The sequence below is a fragment of the Thermobia domestica genome, chromosome 8 (genome assembly GCF_964235325.1).
Source record: "Thermobia domestica chromosome 8, izTheDome1.hap1.1, whole genome shotgun sequence".
NCBI lineage: Eukaryota > Metazoa > Arthropoda > Insecta > Zygentoma > Lepismatidae > Thermobia > Thermobia domestica.
Window position 1 is genome coordinate 142,798,868 of NC_137461.1, and position 22,372 is coordinate 142,821,239.

Sequence of the window (22,372 nt, forward strand, 5' to 3'; positions counted from 1 at the left end):
GGTTAAGTATGCGTTATATTGATATTTTAATAAAATATGCGTGTAAATATAAAAAAGATTAGTTCCTGTTTACAAATTTTGGTTGAACAGATATATGGAGCGTGTTGGAAGTGGCAAACAAAAATATTATTATTACTTCTACTAAGAGTGGAAGAACTTAGAAATAATTCCACAATGAAACAATAACGTTTCAGACACATTTATTACTCATACTTTATGTATTCATGAATTGTTTGCTAAATACGCTAACTTTCCGGAGAGTACGAATCGAGATTGTAGACTGTGACTATTTCCCATGTGAAAGGAGTCGTTTCAGCTCTATCTTGTAAGAACGAGAGAAAGTGACTATTTTTCATGTTAGTATACGTCAGAAATATCAACTGTATCAACTGTACTGTCAGAATTATCAATTGTAAATGATAATTTTTTCTTAATTTCCTCACAGGGAATCGATTCGTGGACCCCTAAGTTACGAATCGAATGCCCAAGAAACTGCCCTAAGACTGCTGTGTTAAGTAAGAGTCAAGAAACACTCGTCTATGTAGCAAATTGCACACGTTTAGGATTCCAGTATTTTATTAACGGGGAAACACTGATTCGGTCATGATAAAATACGATAGTTCAGAGAATTCAAATATAAATTTAAAAAAGATAGAAACATGCAAGAACATGAAGGAGAAAGTGGTCTTTAGAGTAATTCGAATCCTTAACCTGGAGCCTCAGACCACTCTTTTTTCTGATTCACCGAAAGTATCTCCGTAACTTATGTCTATTATATTCGATTATTCTCGTTTTGCAGTTATTTCTACTAGCCTTGAACGACAGGTACATGAACACAGATACATCGAGGACACTTAATATTTCAAAGGCTCTCCCACCGGGAATCGAAACTGCCTATTAAACTATCTGATGAGTGGGGTATCTGGTTCGTTCCCGAGGCAAGTAAGCTTGAGATGGACAACATCGTGCTCGTGGGTTTTCTCGGGAAACCCCCGTAAATTTGTATGAAACTTATGCCATAGTTTTGGAGCTATGGGCCTCTTAAAGTTCATTTTTTCTAGTTTTCGGCAGGCTATAACTCCGAAAGGAAGCATTTGTGCACCCAGATTGGTCTATACTTTTTGTGTTATATTGATGTCAGGAATCACCCCCAAACGTTCCTTGTTGTTTTGAAACACCCTATCTATATCTATATCTATCTATCTATCTATCTATCTATATATATATATATATATATATATATATATATATATATATATATATATATATATATATATATATATATATATAGGTTGTCAATGAACTATATCGACAAATTCTAAGAGGTGATTCCTCACATCAAAATGAGAGAAAAAAATCATATGGACCTATGGGAGAAAAGTACATAGTTTCAGAGCTAAAAAGCTAAATTTCAATAGGCCCTATTTCGAATTCCAAAAGCTGTTGATGGTGGTCCTTATCGGCGTAAAGGAAGTCACGCATACACAATCCAAAAATGGATATTACTTCAATTTTCAATTAGTGTAAAGAGTATTCCGTGTAGGGTATAATTCTCAAATATCCTCTCAGTAGTGTTTCCAGATATACCTTGATACCAAGGAGGGTCCAAAGAAGGCAGGAGGTAAGCCTTGACAACAATCGACATCCAGTGCTTCGGAGGAGAGTCGGAAGTGTTTGGAACCTGCAGCTCCATGTTTTTTGTGTTCCGAATAACGTGTGATGCGATGTATTTCGTCACGGTATATTTCACGTTTTCTCCACTTTTAAACATGAAAGAAAAAAATCGTAGCATGCTTCTTTCCGAGTACGAGAGACCGTGCTGTTGACGATTCATAACACTTCCGACTTGGCTGCAAAGAATTCCATGTTACGGCTGCCAAGGCATATCGTTTGCCTACTTTGGACCAATTATAAAATTAGAGCATATCTCAAAATTGGTTGATGGCATGTCTGGGAATTTCACCTTGCAGTGAATATTCATCACACCCATTGAACATTAATGAAACATACATTTTTGGATTTTGTAGGCATGACTTCCTTTACGCTGGTAAGGATCGCCACTCCACGATTTCTCGAATTCAAAATAGGGCCTCTTAAAATTTGTTTTTTCTCGATTTTGGATATCCTTAGCTCTGTAACTGAGCAATTTTTCCTACAGGTCAATAGGAACTTTTTGAATTATTTTGATGTGAGGAATCACCTCTTAAAATTTGTCGGTCTAGTTTATTAACACCCTATATATATATCGGACTATAGGGAAAGAGCGGACTATAGGGGTTTTATCTCCAAATTTGAACTACGTAATGGCAGTTGATTTCACAAGACAATAGTAACATCACCTACAATCTAGGTACTAGACGTGTTCCACCATAGTTGGAGTAGGTCGGTGGATCAAGTGGGTCGAGTTTTCTGATTGGGTCAGTGGGTCGTGGGTTAATAGCATGTGACCCACTATGCCCCACCACACACAGTTACCCACCTCGACCCACCACACACCATGACCCACTGCGACCCACCACCCACCGTGACCCACTGCGATCCACCACCCACCATGATCCACTCTGACCCACTCACCTGCTCTGCTCACTGTATTGTAGACAGCATCTTCTGAACAGCATATATTTCTTCACCCTCGACCCTAGTCATAGAAACTAAAACATGTTTCTGATTGGTTGCAGTTTTCGATTTCCAAACCTTCTGGTGTATATATTGTGTATTATAGTAGTAATAGAAGAAAATTGTTACTTTGTTGGAATTGAAGAAAAACATTGAAGAAGCAGTTGAGGTTAAATTTATATCATTGCAGTCAAGGTGGAACGAAACGATCCCCGCAGGGCTTCTAACCCATTCCTTCTACTACTCCTACTACTCATACTACTACTACTACTACTTATACAGTGGAATCGTATAGCAAAACTCCACACGTAAGGTAAGTATATCACTTTTTTGAATATTTTTTATAAAAATAAAAAAATCCTTGACCCGGGTTTGAACCCACAATTATTAGTACTCTCGGTTACTAAGACCAACAGGAACAGCCATTTAATTTTTGCCATATTTATAATGCGGGGCGAGAAACTGATAACTCCAACTAAAAAGAACTGCGTATTTAGCTCCTATGAGTAGGGTCAAGTATGATTTAAGAATATGCTTCTAAACACTGGTGAATTTCTCTAGGTTTTACTTTCAGGGCCTCTATTTCCCTTTTTCATTTGTTTCTGTTTACTTAAATTTGATCAGTATCTCAAAGTGCAAAAATTAAACTTGAGGCATTTTTGGATATTGATATTTGTAATTGTAATAAGAGCAATAGGACTTATACTAGTACTTGGCTTTCGAGACACAGCCTGAGAGTTTTTAGAGGCGCTAACTACCGGAAAAAATACATTTTTAAATCACTGCAATCTATAAATTATTATATTAAAAAGTGAATGTAACTATGTGTGTGCCTAATCATCACGTCCAAGTGGCAGCCAAATAAAATGAAGTTTGGTATATAGATAGGCCTTAATCCAAACTGGGATGTTCCATATTGCTTTCATTATAATAATTTCCTAATGGATAGTGGGGATACGAATTTTTACGAAAAAAATTAGTTTCTTACAAGCCGTTCAACTTACGGAGCTTAAATTCAGTATATTAACTCTTTATTGAAAATGAACAGAACGTCTTCCAGCATTTTGTAAATTTCTCCCTTATGGGAGGGGCGGCACTTTGTATATATGGTAAATTGATAGTGTGTTACTTTGTAAATATAATCGAAAACGATCGATATTATTTGTAGTTGAGAAACTAACAATACAGTGCTTTGTATCATATATCCATATATGCTTATCATGCGCATTCTACTATAATAATTGCTGAACCTTGTTTATTATATGGAGCGCTTAGAGTACAGGGAAATCAACCTATAAAGTTATGAGAAAAATAGACATAAAGTTTGTAATGTAAGCTTCTGAATGTTGATTTGGGACTTTAAAAATTTCATCTATTTTTGCACTGAAAAATATCGATAATTCAACAAAGAAATAATTAGATCATGATAGTTTAATTGAAATTCATCGAATTTTACCCATGACAAACATTTTACCATTTTATATTGTAAAGGTCAGATTCATCGTTATTGTACCAGAGCGGTGCTTGAGCGATTGACCGTAGAAATTCAAACTTCGATTAGTTAGAATTTCACAACCTGGTTTCACTATAAGTGTAAACTCTTGAGTCGGTAGAGAAGAGGCCGTGAATCTTCTGTCAGGGTTGATAACGATGTGTTTTGGTGGATCAGTGGTTCATGGTGGGTGGTGAGTCCGAGTGGTTCATGCTGGGTGGTGAGTCAGAGTGGATCACGGTGGGTGATTTAGTAGGCAGTTTCGATTTCCGGTGGGAGAGCCTTTGAAATATTAAATGTCCTTGATGTATCTGTGTTCCTGTCCCTGTCGTTCAACGTTACTGGAAATAACTGTAAAACGAGAATAACTGAATATAATAGACATAAGTTACGGAGATACTTTCGGTGAATTACAAAAAAGAGTGTGATCTGAGACTCCAGGTTAAGGATTCGAATTACTCTAAAGACCACTTTCTCCTTCATGTTCTTGCGTGTTTCTAAGTCTTTTTTAATTTATATTTGAATTCTCTGAACTATCGTATTTTATCATGACCGAATCAGTGTTTCCCCGTTAATAAAATTTTGGAATCCTAAACGTGTGCAATTTGCTACATAGACGAGTGTTTCTTGACTCTTACTTAACATAACAGTCTTACGGTAGGTTCTTGGGCATTCGTTTCGTAACTTTCATCGTCCACGGATCGATTCCCTGTGAGGAATTTAAGAAAAAAATATCATTTACAATGTTGATATTTCTGACGTATACTAACATGGAAAATAGTCACTTTCTCTCGTTCTTACAAGTTAGAGTTGAAACGACTCCTTTCACATGGGAAATAGTGGACATGATGTCACAGTCTACAATCTCGATTCGTACTCTCTGAAAACTTAGCGTGTTTAGCAAACAATTCTTGAATACATAAAGTATGAGTAATAAATGTGTCTGAAACGTTATTGTTTCATTGTGGAATTGTTTCTAAGTTCTTCCACTCTTACTAGAAATAATAATATTTTTTGCCATTTCCAACACGTTCCATATATCTGTTCAACCAAAGTTTGTAAATAGGAACTATCCTTTTTTATATTTGTAAGCATATTTTATTAAAATATCAAATCACGCATACATAACCCAAAGCCTTCTGCCCAAAGAAAAGGCGTTAGTATGTATCGTGATAAAGACAAATTTTACTTTGTTCTAAGACATCCGGAGGTTCCATTCCCGTATTGTCCAGCAGCTGACACCTTTTTCCCCTTCTTTTCTTTCCAAAGTATCTCTTATAAGGCAATTCATCCTTACAGAGGGTCAAAAAATTTATTTTCGTTTTTCTTAACTGCAGTATGCTTCTTTGCATTTTAATAGGACGTAATATTGAGGTCTCCAATATTAATTCTTATTATTATTATTATTATTATTATTATTATTATTATTATTATTATTATTATTATTATTATTATTATTATTAATATAGAGGGTAAATTCCGTATGAGGACAGATTGTATTAAAATCTGTAAAATCGCCCTTAGCATTAGGCAAAAGTTACAAAATTGTCGGGATTGGAGAGAAGTGTCTTGAGCATCAGGACATACCCGCTGCATACGTCCCTACAATTAGCTAAATGTTAAACAGAATATTTCCAGGAAAAAATTCACGTAGAATGTAGGGCTACTGAACTCACAAGAGCTCTAAGAAAATTTGTTTTTAAGTAATGGTTATGCCGGCTAAGCTACAGAAGACGTCGATGATGAGAATGAAAAATTTTGGAATAAAGAAACTGTGAGGAAAATGCCTCCTAGACAGAAGCTGGGTGGAACAGGGTGAACAATTTAATTGACAACACTTCAGTAATAATAATAATAATAATAATAATAATAATAATAATAATAATAATAATAATAATAATAATAATAATAATAATAATAATAATAATAATAGTGGTATTAAAAGTTTTAAAGTTGACATAAAATTTGGCTAAACTTACTTAAAAATAGAGATTTCGGGGAAGAGGTTCCGTACCTTCGAGAGACACCTCTGCAATTAACCAAATTTTAAACTAAAGCATTTCACTAAAGGTTCATGTAGAAAATATTCTACTGTATGTTTTAAGAAAAATAAGTGTAATAAAAATAACTGAATATCACGCAACAGTAAGGCATATAATAAACTAATTTTTAGGATATGCAGAGGTAACTAAAAAAGGTTAGTTACAAAAATAGCTACACAGAACATAATTCAATGAGCTCTTAAATACAAAGTAACAAAATAATGTATAAGATTCAGTTCACAGAGCAATTGTTACTTAAAGAATGGACATACACTATTTCGAGAATCGAGACAAGACGAGAAATGTTTACGGTACTTTTCGTCTCGTCTCGATTCTCATCTCCAAAGCGAGACGATAATTTGAGTTAGGCTTGTGCCGTCTCGAATGTAAAATGTTAAGTCTCATCCCGATTTTGTTTGATTTGTTTTAGAATCGAGATGAGAAATTCCTCTTCTCGTGGGCAACAATAAACAAAACCGAAATATTCTTTCCAAATGTTACGTTTCTGCTTGTAATTTTATGACCTAGGAGATAATTAGCTCCTAGCTTTTAATCTTCTACGAGATAATAATAATTATTATTAGTTTATTATTATTACTATTATTATTCCTGAAGAGTTGATTGTTCAAGTATTGAAACATCCGAGTATTCAAATATCGGAATATAATAAAACGTGTTTCATCGCCGATCAATCGCCATCAAAAATCATAAAGTTAAAAACAGAAAAAACTGTCCGACTTGGATTCGAACCAAGAACTTCCAGATTACTGATCAAGCGCCTTGACCAATGAACCGCGATCACTACGCCGTAAACGATTCATTCTTCTTTATTGTGGTTACGTTAGGTTTCTTTGCCTCCGCTTGCCAAGTTGTATGTTATATTTCTTTGGTTCAAAACGTCTTTCGTATTTCTTTTATCAAGATATAAGTGAATAATCTTCGGTAAAGTTTATATTAATTACTTCAGTTGTTCTTAAACTTTTGGTTCACAAGTTTGTTTCTTCTCCATACGAAACTACAGATATGACAGATTTAATTCTCATACTCTGCATTTGTTTCAAAGCAGTCGCCATTACCTGGTCAAAAAGTTATATCCGCCACGATACAAGTGATATGCGTGTATGTGTAAAAATCGATAATCTAATATAGAACATCCGCAAAGTGTTGCACGCCGACTTCAACGAAATTTTTCATGTGGACAATAGACATAAAATAAAGTGACTCGTATTTTTTCGTTTCTGCGGATAAACGGTTTGCCGGGCCTAAACCCTTCCCGAAGTATTTTCAAAAAGGTCGAAATCTCCAAAAGACACAAACAATTTGCAGGAAAAGTCTTATACACACACTAGATAGAAAATTAAGGAATATGCTCTTTTCTTTTATGTGAGACAACTGTTGCAGGAGGAGCAACGGTCCCTTTGAAATACATATCTCCAAATAATAAGACAAGGGCCAAAATCGACGAAAAGGCAGAAGCGATTGCGTGGAAACTATGCACGCAGACACTAGACGTAAAAGTAAGAAAAACGAATATTTTCATTTCTGCGAATATTTTCGAGAAAGCTCGAAATCTCTAGAAGAACACAAAATTGCAGAAAAATACGTATGGACATACTATATACACAAGTAAGGCATACGTATTTGTTATTTGCTGGGGAAAAACACTTGAAAGGAAGCAACATCCCCACCAAATGGCTCCAAATAGTTTAGAGAGGCAACCATCGACAAAAGATCACAAACAATTCGTATAAAAATATTAATACACTTGTTAGACGTGAAATGAAGAGAACATATTGCAAGTACTATCTACCACTTTATAACGCAGACCAACAGTTTCATAAGCACAATATCTTACACAAGAAATGTGTCACAATAATGATATTCTACAAGGAAACGTAAACAAAGTGATCTATTACACCAACCACAACGAATCACAGCAACTGTCCACAAGTGTCCATGTCCGAATGTGATTCTTGGCAAAAGAGAACTCTAGTGGAGTTTGAAATTTTGCCGGCTTGTCTGTTGTATAGAAAATGTGATAACACGAGTATTTGATGACATCTTTGTATCTTCAAAGAACTGATTATGTGTCAAAGAGTGTAATTTGATTATATTATCCCCAAGATGCAAATTAATTTCAGGCTGTTGCAAGATAAGTGTCCGAAAAGCGGCGCTCTAGCCAAGGACGGAAAAGTTCCTTTGTAAGTTTTTTTCTGATTTTGAGGTGGCAAGATATACGTTTCGGGGCCAAACCAGTGTCGTGTACACATAGGCCAAACTCACCTGTTGGCTTTTTTAGAACAATGAGTAATGGTGCCAGCAAGGCACCATCGGTGGAGATTATCGGTTGTATTTTATAACTGTGTCGGACTCACGGATTTGACAACTGTTTCCGCTTTCTTTATTCTTTGAGCAGCCAAAGTTCGACCGCCATGCATTTCTAGTTGGAAACCACTTTGATCGGAGTTAAACATTACTTGGGCCGAATTGGATAATATTGTGCTTTACATTATCAATAAAGGCATTTACGGTTTTCAATATGTCCTTTTTATCTTCAGACGCATGCGTCGTAGATATAAATTTCGTCGCCTTCCGCGATACGATTTTGTGTGTTGTTTTAAACTACCTCAGCCAGGTGTGCCATGTCTTAAATGATGGAGGGTCAAATCTATTGCTGGCCTGCAAAGCCCATCATCATAGATCAACATCGTATACTGGGAAGTGTGCTTCACGAACGTCGTGGAATTGTCGAAAATCGCATTGAGATACCTGCGATATTCTTATTCTTCCGTGTTGCTCCACCAGTGACTTGCTTTCTCCAGCGTTCTAGCTGCTGCCTTGAGGTTACCTTTCTGAACTTGGCTTGTACGGATAGCGGTCTCAATAGGTGACAACCTTTTGTTTGTACGCGAAGGTGATGTCTCTTTGACCATGTACAGTTGTGCCGTCACCGTACTTTCCTACGCCGTCATCCATAGAAGAATATTTGGCGGTGTCCTTTTTCCTGCTCTTATAGTCCTTCGTAAATGCTAATGTTAATGTTTCTTCTGTGTCCAACGTAACCATATCGTCCATCCAGTCTTCCAGCAAGCATTGCAACATGCGTGCTGTCTCTTTTCTGTGGTGTTATAGGCGACTCTGAATGATGTATCACTTCAAAAACAACAAACAGTGAGCGCACAATGTTGACGGGGTTCATGTCATCTTTGGTTCATGATGAGTGGAACTACGAATTTATGCCATACACATGTGAGTGTGTGTGTTGCAATGTACTTAACTTCACAATTATATATTGCGTACACATGATTATATATTGATATCTCATTTTGCACGTGCGACTCATTTCCTTTAAGTGTTCTTTTTGTGACATTTGTGTATCATTATCACAAATAAACAATGTGTTGCCCATGCCAAAGACCAGTTAATTATAATTGCACATTACCTTGTCAGTTATCGGTAATATGTTTTGCACACATAGGAATAGTTGCTATCGCTCGAACTTATCATATATACAGGCTCAAATACAGGTGAGCAAGACCACCTTGTAGGTAGTGTTACCACGAGACGAGACGAGACGAGACTTCAGGCTGTCTCGTCTCGTCTCGTGCAAAGCATGTCTTGTCTCGTGTCCCGTCTCGAAAAAATGTGCTCGTCCCGTCTCGTGTCTCGTCTCGAGAGGTTCTGTCCCGTCTCGTCTCGTTTCGTTTGTCTCATTTTGTCTCGTCTTGCCTCGTAAAAAATATAGCAGCATACCATGGGAACGAAAGTAAAATGTAGCAGGCTGCACCATGCTAATCAAGATACAACTAAGATACAAGTATTACCCAGAACACACGAGACAAGAAATGTCACGGTAGCTACACCGTGAAGCCTCCACCTCTAGTGTATGTGGTAGTCGGTTCGATCTCGGTTAGTGCCATGTGAGCTTTGTGATGGACAAACATTGAATGTGTGTGGGGACCGCGGTGGCTCAGTGGTAGAGCGTTCACCTCTGGTGCTTGGGGTCTCGGGTTCGATCCCAGCCCCGCCAAGTGAACTTTGTGGTGGACAAACACCGTGTACGTGGGTTTTCTCGGGGTTCTCCCGTTTCCTCTCACTTTCTTCATTCCACCATTTAATTCATTACTCATTACCGGCTTAACCGTGGGACGTAAAACTCAAAGATTTCATTTCATTTTTTGAATGTATGTGTTTTCTCGAAGTTGTCTAGTATCCTACCACTTTCTTCATACCACTAATTTTCCCATCATCATCCATTCGGCCAAAGTTACCTAAAGGTCTTAAAAATAAATTCAAATAAGCTCACAAGGCAAAGACAAATAATTTACAAGATAATGGGTGATATCAATAAAACGGAGAAGTTACTCATTACGCCCAATTTTGAAGTAGTTACTCGCATTGGTATCAATAAAAAGAGAACTGAGCACTAGTCGTCTCGGCTGACCTCGGAGAAGCCCCGCCCTTTTGAAGTAACCACACCTCTATTCTCGAGCCGAGTAACTACTACGCGTTTGATATCAATAAAAATCAAAGACTCCTCTGTGATGCTAGTAACTTCTCCAAATTTGTGGAGCAAGCTAAATAGGTGACTCCGTGCGAAATATGGCAGAGTATATGATTGTTTTACTACGTAGAAAAATTTATAAACTGCATAGAAATGTTGGAAATGGAGATTACAAAAAAACATAGGTTCATGAAAGAAAATGTAAAGTAGTTAGCACAACATTTTTTAGGAGAATCAACGGAAATTTGGGATGGTGCACTACGTAATGGCAAAAAGATGCGGGTTTTTTTGCTTTACGTGAGTGATCCGGGATTCCAGGTCTGAATTGAATGTCAGGGGATTCTGTTGTGGCTCAAAGTATTGTGTCTATGACTACTACAAGTGTAATGGATGCGATTATTGCGAAATCTGAAAATTGATTGTTTCCGGAGGTGTGTGTAATTTTCAAACAGCAAAGGCAGAGTGGCAAGAACAATATACATTTCCGGGTGCTATCGGAGCACTTGACTATAAACACGTGGCAATAAAGAAACCTAGTATTTTGGAGACGAATACGCTAATAGGAAGAGCTCCTTCGTGGCTAAGCGGATAGCGTACATGCCTTTGGCATGAGAGACCCGCGTTCGATTCCCGGCGGGAGTTCATATGGTTCGGATTCCAAGTTACTCAGTGGGTCCCGTCTCATATAGCCTCGCTACTGAAAAGGACATTAAACTCAAAATCAACTCAACTCAACGCTGATAGGAAGGTTGTATACATGAGAATGTATATTTTTTTATATCAAGGTGAAAGGGGACGCGTATGGTGTGGAAAACGCAATCAGATGATTGTGCTTTATGACGTGACTGGCTGGACTATTTAAAAAAGGAAACAAAGGGACCAAGTGTCTGATTTCGTTCTTAAAGCCAAACAATCTACAAAGACCTTGGACAACACGTGATATGCACTTGTCGTGCTAATCTTGATATTGCTGGATTCCAATCAACATCCATCAGTTCCAAGAAGTTCGTTCCCGTGGTTTCAGTATTACTTTCTTGTTTCCCGTTTTCTTTTTCAAATTAGTTTTTTTTTTCTTAATGCTCGCTCGGATATTAAAGATTCTGTTTTGGATTTGTCTCTCATTTGTATATGTATTTGATATTTCGTTGCATTTCACTATAATTGCCTTTTCAAAGCTTCGGCTTTCCTTCGTTTACTTTCTGGTAACTGTGACTTTGAAAGTACCACTGGAATTTTTATAATATCCACAAATGCACTTTAATTGAAACTGTCGTTGCTACTTGTCCCTTCCATGGCGTTTAGGATATTACGCCATAAGTTAAAAACAACGAAATGACCGCGCGACGGATGGGAGAAATGAGTAACTACTTCTTTTATTGATACGACTGAGTGCTACGTGCAGAGGAAGCGCGAGTAAACGTTCATAAATCTGGAGCAGACTAGACCTGAGTAGTGGCTTGTTTTATTGATACGAAATTGAGGAAGGAGATTACTCCAGGTGTAGTTACTCCGATTCCCGAGCAGGACTTCTCAGGAGTAGTTACTTATTTTTATTGATATCACCCAATATATCTCTGCTGTTAGTTGTCTGAGGCTTCTCGCCCCTGGCTTCTTCTTCTTCTTTTTTTTTACATTCTGAAACAACACGAATATACAGCAAATTGCTCATAGGTACGTCGATGAAGACACTAATGTGAAATAATGTTTACACGACAAGCAAAGTTCGATGTAAAGGTGTCACCATTCCTGACACTACCGTATACTATCAGCCCACTTGCTTTATAGTGTCTGTATATATATATATATATATATATATATATATATATATATATATATATATATATATATATATATATATATAGAGAGAGAGAGAGAGAGAGAGAGAGAGAGAGAGAGAGTGAGAGAGAGAGAGAGAGAGAGAGATGGAAAGATATATAGATAAATAGAGAGATAGATGTGTTTGATTTCATATATTTCAGCCTTTAGGTTTCACAGTGTTAACCCATAACAATCCAAAAACTACTTTCCAATTTAGCATGTTTAGATTTGTTGCAATTATTTTTTTTAAAAAAAGCTCGGAACCAAATAATTTTATTGAGTAATGGAAAGTATTTGATTGAAATTTTATATGTTACTGCACAGTAAGCTCTACTTAAAGTGCCATAGTAATGGGAGCTGAACGACACATCGGACGAAAGAATGCTTGGGGCCAGTCTTCACCTCCATGGTTCAAATCTGTTCCCATAACCGCGGGGTGTATGCTACTATGTGGTGGTTGCCCCGTTTGTGTAACAAACTCATGACAGTACACCCAGATTAGCTAGTGGCTAAAAAAATAGTTGATTTTTGGTTGGCCATTTTGGATTAAAGTTTCTTATATTGTCGTGATCTATTCGCAATCATACAACGTACATATTCATACCAAGCCGAGCGGTCTGCGGCAATAGACCATGGCTTGAAGGCCCCGGGTTGAGTGCTGAAAGGGTCAGTGTATGGATTTTAACAGCATTTGTTTTTTCGTATTGTGTCAGCGGGCGAAATCGTACGGGATAAAAGGATTTCAGTCTGAAAAAATTGGAGAGAATATCCTCCCCAGGATACTTTCATGGGAGTAAGGAATTAGTAAAAAATATAGGATATACATTTTATAGCAGGTTTATAAATATGGTTTGGGTATCCTATTTCTTTTCTGTTAATTATGTTCTCCAATGTTCGAATTTTGATCATTCTCATGATATTTTCTGCTTTCAACGGAGTTCCATGAATATTATACCAAATGTTCTTTAAACTTATCAAGTTCGAGAGGTTTTATATGCCTGTAAGAAACAATTTCTGAAGATAATTCAGGTCCTAATGAATATTATTCACTAGGAAAGGGAAGTATTCCCCTCCTCTTAACATGGAAGCAGAGGGCAATTTCGCACTCTGGTCAGATCAAACATTTCTGCGTAACAAAACGAAGGTCCCCCTGTAAAACCTCTTCAACTAAAGTGTTATTGTTAGTATCATAAATTTGCTGAAAGCAAAGAATTTGAAGGGTTCGTCGATAATATATTTGCTTTCTTTGTCCTTCGCCCGCCTTCCAAACGAAGAGATGAATTTTACAACATGACTGCTGTATAATAAGCGAGCGATTGGTAAAATGGTAAAAGTATGTTTTTATGTGTATGTGTGTGTGTGTGTGAGAGAGAGAGAGAGAGAGAGAGAGAGAAGACAAAATTTTAGTTGCAAGATGACATAATTCAATTGCCGTTTTCGGTTCATATAGCAAAAAGAATGTCGCCACCAGAGAATAAAGACAAGCATAGTCTGTTCTGTTCTCTTCCGCCATCTCAGTCAGAACTTTCAACTACAGCCTGTAATGAGTGTAGACCTTACCCAGTTTTTAAATTGAATAGATGGTGGTGGTAGTTCGGTTTCTTGACCTTGTAAAAATCTTCCCTGTCTTTGATTTTGTTTGTCATCATTCCAGCCAGAAATAAAAAAAAATGAGAATTCCTCAGTTTACCGCAAGGGGAATTGGGGACAAGACATTAAGGATGATATTCCTGGAAGCTCATGCATCACGATTGTTACATTCAATAGACAGAGGACACGTTTCTATGAAGGCTTTTCAACATGTTTTCTCACAAAGGGGATTTTTCTTTTGCAATTTATATGACCACTGGCAATTTCAATCTTGGCCATTCCCGCCAGTGTTTTCATTTTCGAGACACGAGACGAGACGAGACATTTCACGAGACGTCCCGTCTCGTCTCGAGTCTCGTCTCGTTTTCGAGATGGGACAAGTAGTCTGTCTCGTCTCGTGTCTCGTCTAAAAGGGTTCTATCCCGTCTCGTGTCTCGTCTCGTTTACGAGACGAGACGAGACGAGACACGAGAAATGTCTCGTCTCGTGGCAACACTACTTGTGGGCTTGCTATTGCAAGATAACATTACACACATTTCATGATACAGTTTGATATCTTCTGCTGCCGGCCACGGGGCAATTACTTTGCAATTATATGCCTTCAACCTTTGGAACGGTTCTTCAAAATACACATCTCTCGCATTGTTTGCTCAGTAAATGAAACTTTAACAGCTTCCTGTGCGTCAGACGCAAGATACTCCTATGTCGTGTCAGAGGTTGCTTCTTTTACGTGTAGTTTCTCTATGACTATTGAACATATACATTGGCCCGTAATATGTAGATAAACCCGTTCCCAGAATGTATGTTAGATATTCCAAGTCCATTCGGGGTACACAATAGCATGTGATTAAGAAGTGTCTATAACGTACATTTAGTTTACCCCTACATTTATTCGCAATAGGAACCTTCTTCCATGCGTACTCCCTCTTTGCCAACATTCCCAAATATGTCGCACATTTTCGTAAACCTTAGGCCCCTTCCACATGCTTTTCCGCAAACTAGAATACATAAATATTTCTTACTTTTACGTCTAGTATCTGTGTGCATAGTTTCCACGGAATCGTTTGTGCTCTTTTGTCTATTTTGACCTTTGTCGTATTCTTTGGATATATTTGAATGGGGGCCGATGCTCCCCCTAAACCTGTGTTCCTTAATTTTACATCTAGTATGTGTATACGTCTTTTCCTGCAATTTGTGTGTGTCCTTTAGGAGATCGAGCTTTTTTGAAAGTACTTCGGAAGGGGCTTAGGCTCTTTGAAACCGTTTTTCCGCAGAAACAAAAAATACGGGTCACTTTATTTTATGTCTATTATCTACCTGCAAAATTTCGTTGAAATCGTCGTGCAACACTGTTGCGGCTGTTCCATGTATGATTACACTTAAACAACACGTAACAATGTAAAGAACATAGACTGTGTATTCCATGTAGACAATACGTAATCAATCTGATTTACCTACCTTTGGTTTTTTAATAGTATAGAATTCTTAATTGGAAAAGAGAAAAAACAGCTTTAATGGTAGAAATTAACATTGGATGCTGTCTGTTTCTAGAGGTGAGATGGAAGAGATTCGTTGTAGCGTGTTAATACGCATATATCTCCGAATAAGTTGGCGTAATATGAAGATAATATAGTGTTGTTTATAGTGTCATGCCGGCTATGTGTCTGTACCATACAATATGATACTGTACAGACACGTACGCAGGAATTTGTTTGCAAAGCTTTTCGGGTGTCCAAATTATAAATTAGTAAAATTATACTCCCATTGGGAATTAAACTCGGACCACGTGTACCGAAGTCTTCACGTTAACCACTAGCTAGATCAAGCGGGGGATTTGTATATGCATCTTAATGAATATTTGGTACTTTTGAGGTTTGGTTACTTCTTTTCATAACTGATACGAATGTCCGACGTGAGAGAAATTTATTTATTTTTTCTTGCTTTAGTTCTATGTGACGAAATTTTTCTTCAAGGTTAGTGTTCTCACCTGCTCGGAAGGCAGGGAGTCTTTTCGGAAGGCAGTAGCAACAGTAGCAAGAGTCTCTTGGTGGAGACAAAAGGAAATCGTTTAACTAAATGATAAGAGTTGAGGAAACGGGAGAACACCTGTGATTTTTTCCAACCCTTCAACTTTAATTCCAAAATAGGTTCTTATGATTCCGGGACCCGCGCCACTTTGATCTTTCTTTCTCGGTAATTAAATCGTATTTTACAGTATATATAGTTGCAAGTAAGAAGATACATAATATGAATTTTGTAATTTTAAATTTTAAAATGCAGTATGATAATTAATTATAAAGTACTAATTTTATTTCATCACTTTCAGCCCAACAAATGAAATCCAAACAATTCGCACCCTGGGTCTTGCTCGTCAATACTGCGTCTTATTCTTTGTCTTGCAATCAAGTCTTGGTCCTGCATTTCGTAGTCTTGGTGGTCTTTCATGCTATACAAGAGCCAAGAATGCTTGCCTCATCGGTACAAATGAAGACCAAGTGTGATTTTGATTATGGTCTTTCATACTATACGGAAAGCAAGAAAATATGTTCATCACTACTTGGTGATCACCAAAAGAAGGCCAAGAGCAAGATTACTATGCACTTCGTCTTGCATATCCAATCATTATCTTGTTCTTGGGCTTTGTGAAATAAAATGAAATATTCAGTTTAAGGTCCCTCGATTCTGCACCGAGGCTAAGGGATATGGTGACCATGAGAAATGAATGAAATGGTGGAATGAAGAAAGTGGGAGGAAACAGGAGAACCCCGAGAAAACCCACTACACGGACTTTCTTCACCACAAAGCCCACTTAGCACAAGCTAGGATCGAACCAGGGACATCATGCACCAGAGATGAATTCTCTACCACTGAGCCACCGCGGCCCTGCTTGAGCTTGGTCGTCCATATCCAATCTTTCTGTTGGCCTTGCTTAAATAACTTCTATTTTTGTTCTAAATCCAGACTCCATATTGGCGTAGATATTAATATTACAGTCGGTTGGTAAAATCAATCTTACACAAGTACAAAAATAAGGATTTACCATAAAAACACTAGCTGCAAGTGTTCAAAATAGATTTATGGTTTCTATAAAATCAATTGAAAATTGCTATTTTTAATTAGGCAGCTGGTGAAAAACAGCAGCTTTCGACTCCAGCCGAGTTTAAGCTCAACCTAAACTCAGTTGACTAAAGTGAACTGACCCGACTGACCCCACCCGACAACCCGACCCGACCCAACCTGGCTGACCCGACCCGAGCTGACCCGATTGACCCGACCCGAATAATCCGACCCGAGCTGACCCGATAACCCAACCCGAGTAGCCTGACCCGACAACCCGATTCGAGCTGACCCGACTGACCCGACTCGACAATCCGACCTGAGTTGACCCGACACCAACTCGTTTGAGAGCACTACCCACGAGACGACCAAGTATTTTGTCTCGAAGATGAGACGAGAATTGTCATTTTTGTAGGCTCGTCTCTAATTTGAACATACACTTCTCATCTCGTTTCCAAGAAACTTCTGTATCGTGGATAACATTACTTTTGAGTTTCTCCAAGTACTGAATTTCTTAGTCACCTTTCATGTCACTTGTTAAATTCAGCTTATTTTTTTTTTAAATATAATTTCTTCCTAATCAGATTTTGTTTTAGTTTTGTCTCGCAAGCGCGAGGACTGTATCTTGTAATACCCCGAAAACATTTTCTTAAATTCAAATAGCTAATAATAACAAGCAGAAGTGGTAAACGCGTTTGATCACCGTACGTCCTGGGTGACTTGGAAAGCGGGTAATAATAATAATAATAATAATAATAATAATAATAATAATAATAATAATAATAATAATAATAATAATAATAATAATAATAATAATAATAATAATAATAATAATAATAATAATAGAGGAATATGAATTTGTCGGAGTACTAGTGATTAACTATATGTTAATCGCCTTTTATTTCCTTGGTATAACAACATTAATTTGAAAAAGGTTCGTCGTGCCTCAGTGGTAGAGCACTCAAGTCTGATTCGATCCCAGCTCTCTCGAAGTGAACTTTGTAGTGTATAAAATCACACCTAAAAAGTGAAAGAAAGCAACATCTGCATGCACGCTAGTAATACATTTAAATGTATTTCTAACTGCCAAATATGCTCTCGAAAGATTTTCGTGCTTCGAGTTTGTTTCTCCTGTAGTTTTAAATGTTTCTAACCTATTATTCTGTTGAAATTTCTATGTCACAAATATAATATTTAAGAATAATATGTTTCTTATTACCATTATCCTTCCGATAATAACAATAAATTCTAGTTCAAGTAAAATTTTAATGGACCCATGTTTTCGTAGTTCAGCATTTTTCACGAAAAAAAAAAGTGTTACAGAGTTGCGTGACACACACAACCAAAGATATATATATATATATATATATATATATATATATATATATATATATATATATATATATATATATATATATATATATATATATATATATATATATATATATCAGGAACATGAATAATTTACATTTTTGAAGTCTGTGTTAACGTTTTCATACATATATTCTGGAAATGGCGGGCTATTAAATGTAACAGAGATTTGAAAACTGACAGTTCGTCTGATTGTTTTTCCAAGCACTTCAAAGTAGAAATTTATATTTATAACAATGTTCCCACATATTTTTTTTTTAAAAAAAGGAAGAAATAAAAACGAATTCTCCACACGAAGGCTCGAACCGTCGCCCTTCGCTTCAGGAATTTCAATCAGCATTACTAAACCTGCTTGGCTACGAAAGCACTTAGAAGGAAATGCGTTATAATATTGATAATTGTATCGCTCCAAGCGCAGGTTGACACTTGAAGTTTTAAATAATCATTTTCGGTCTTTTCCCGTAATTTCTACTTAAGATATTGATTGTTTTTTGATATTGGAACTGTACATGAAGTATGCAATCAATATTAATCTCAGAAATAAATAGTTTGATTTTGTTTTTACATTTTCACATCGCTCGGATGACAGTACGGTTTGCAGATAGTGTCTATATAAAGAACGGAGGGAATATGCAATTCCCTGTGTATAGATCTGCAGGAATTGTGACGGATCTAGGCTCACTTTTTCGGATTTAGTTTCTGAACGAGTTTCCAGCTTTTTGTGAACAGGTGTGTACAATGACTAAGAAGGAACTGTGTCATGAGAGACTTGTAAGAAGGTATGGCGGCAGAAAAGAGAGGGGCGAAGGAGGCTACAATTGATGATGATGTTGAAACAAAATAATCATACGTGAAGACGAAGAGAATAGTTGAAAACCGTGAAGCATGGAAACTTCTCAGTTACGGTAAGTGACCTGCCAATAATGACAGAAAACGAATCCCGCGAATATATGCGAAAATAGGGTCACCAGAAAGAGAATAATCTCCCACAATTTCACTACTATTATTTTTCGTCCTACTCCGTCTCTGTGATCTGAGTATTCCGAACATTCTACAAGAATATACTGAATACTCAATGAGACGATACATTTCCCATTTCTCACAATGCGAGAGTTATGTCATGCACGATAAGTCATAAGTTCACGTTTCACATTGCCTCGGTGCAGAAAAGAATGCTTAACTCTAATTCAAGTAATAAGTTGTATGTGAGATGAGAATGTTCGCTACGTAAATGAACGAGGATCACTTCATCTCGACGACTGGTACACGACAACGTCTGCCAATTCCCTTAAACAATATTATAGAATGAGCTTATTTCTTTGTTGGAAAGTATTTATAAAATTATTTTAATTGAATTTATGTATTGATGTTAATACTTATTTATCCTATTGGCCACTCTCTGAAGGACTTCATTTTTGCCATTTACTCAGAGTCTGCGCTGGCATTAGGCTACTCACTGTTATCTAATGAAAATATGACAGCGAACATTTCTCCAATTGGTAAATTCTATCGATATTGATAGGTTTAGCGTCGTTAAATGGAATCAATCTTTTTAAAAATGGTAGTGAAAACTTAAATCATTATATAAAATTGTTTTAAAATGGAAATTTTATTCTTACTTTCAATTCACCTTCTTCTTCCGACTTCTGTTTGAAATGCTGCATTTGTATCTTGTACTCAGTATTTCTTCCTTCTAGGCTAGTGGCTAGTGAAGCTACTGTTTTCTTCAACGTATTTACTTGATTTTGTATTTGTGAAATTTCTTCCTCCTCTTGCATTTGCCTAGTTTTAAATTCTTCCATGTAACCAAGTCTATTCACTTCTGTCTGTAATACCTCTAGTTGTTCCGTGAGTGCATTGCGTACTGTATTTAGTTTCCGAACTTTGATTTCAGAACAATCTATATCGTTTCTAAACCTAAGAAGTTTTCGACGTTCTGCAAAACCATCTTTACCTTTAGGTTTTACTTCTTTTGGAGGCGGTTCTTTTTCAGCATCTTGAAGATTCATAACTGCTTCTGGTTCCTCTTTTAAACCAAGTGAATCTAAGCTATTTTCTAATTTCTTTTGATCTAATAATATAGATTGCATTTCATGCATCTTCACTGTAAGTTCCTCTGTATTCTTTTTCATAGACTGATAAGCCTGGTTCAGTAACAAGAAGGACGTTTGACAGCGATCTTTTTGATCTTCTGTTAAAATACCTTTGCTTAAAGCATTATCTAGGAATAGAATTACTTTCGGAACATCAACTGTATAATCTTCTGTATGAAGTGAAATATCACTAAAATCAGTCTCTAGATTTAAAACGGCATCTGGATCATCTTTTGGCCGTGATTTAGTTTTAGTCTTTTTGCGAACCATTGCCATTTTTCTAGTTCTGAAAATAAATCATTAACACCTTCTCAGTAATTTATTAATTTTATTTTAGATTTTCTCCACTCTTCCTAATTCATAGACTTATTTCCTACTATTGCATTAATTTAAATCCATTAGGTCCAGTCTTAAATTACAGAACGCAAATTATTTCTTAATCTTACGTATTTGATGTAGGTATTTACTTGAAATACGAAAAACATAAAAGTCACAGTCAGAAATCCAACAAGAAAACCAAACATCATACAAATATTAATAATCTTTATGTTTCTTTATTTTTAGAAATTCCTCTTCTTCTTTACCTTCTTCTTCATGAATCACATATGGGACAGTTTAATGTTCTGGGCACTCTTCTCTGAGTACCACCACTCATCTTTTAATGTCAAAGTAATTAAGTTGGTTAAAATAAACTGTATTTATGGATGTCATTTAAGTTTTTTTAAAATCAAATGTGACATTTTTTTTTTATCTTTAAACACATATATACGAAAAGTGTAGTGTTCCTCTTCACCAGCAACAAACCTACAGATCAAGTTTGATAATAAAGTAAGATTGCGAACGGTAGTGCTTGAGTCACGGTCTCGATTTACCCCTGGCAAGAATCTATTATCCCTGGGCCGGGGCAAAGGGCTGATTCAGGGGCAAAGGGCTGTAGATATTTGCCCAGGCTAGGAATTATAGGTGTTGGTTCATCCTCCTCTAAAATGTGATAGGACTGGTGTACGTACCTTGTTTCCTTCGTGTCTAAGCGGTTAGCGTAAGCACCTTTAACGTTGGAGTCTCGGGTTTGATTCCAGGCGGAGCTCATATGGTTCGGATTCCACTTTAATCAGTAGGTCCCGTCTCATAAAGCTTCGCCGCTGAAAGGGACGTTAAATTCAAAATCAACGCAACGAGTTCACCTCTCTGGTACTGTACTTACAGAACACATATGGAACACTTGATAGTCTGCACTGCGTAGGGTTGCCATATCTCAAAAATGAAAATCCGGGACGCTACTAAATTACGAGAATCTTTTAAATGCTTAAAATGAAAAGAAGTGTTATATATAAATTAACTTTCTTCCATTAGATAGTTGTTCAAGTATTACGTAATCACATTTTTAGTCATTTTAGTAGACTTTCTCCTCACTAGTTAAGCAAACGTAAGCAGATTATTTACTCCCTTTCCCCTGGTAAGCAATTTTTTTGTTTGTTTTTGAACGGTTAATTCATTGGCAATATGTTCTGGCGGCATTTATTATCTTCAAAGAACATTGAATTTTTACTTTATTTATGTTATTTTTAACAAACTACTAACTTAATAACTCGCATGTATGCTTACGTCAGCATGACCCCCTCCCCGACTATCAGCAAACGTAAGAAAAACTTGAATTCAATTCCCTCTTAGGCTGCTTACGTAATACTTGAACTGGCCCTAAGTGTATTACACATAAAATAACATACAATTTAGAAAAACAAAATAATCTACTTATTCTACACTGTTTTAAGTCTATTACTCTATTATC

The 22,372-nt window shown here is 36.7% G+C and overlaps 1 protein-coding gene across 1 annotated transcript in view; it reads right to left on the bottom strand.

Moving 5' to 3' along the window:
- LOC145693257 (coiled-coil domain-containing protein 146-like) overlaps window positions 1–21,116 on the bottom strand; it is a 46,181-nt gene extending 25,065 nt beyond the window's left edge. The window contains exon 1 of the mRNA XM_081769092.1: window positions 20,110–21,116. Coding sequence (XP_081625218.1) covers window positions 20,110–20,859 — 750 coding nt within the window. The 5' untranslated portion in view covers window positions 20,860–21,116. The remainder of the gene's footprint in view (window positions 1–20,109) is intronic.
- Between the last annotated feature and the right edge of the window lie 1,256 nt (window positions 21,117–22,372).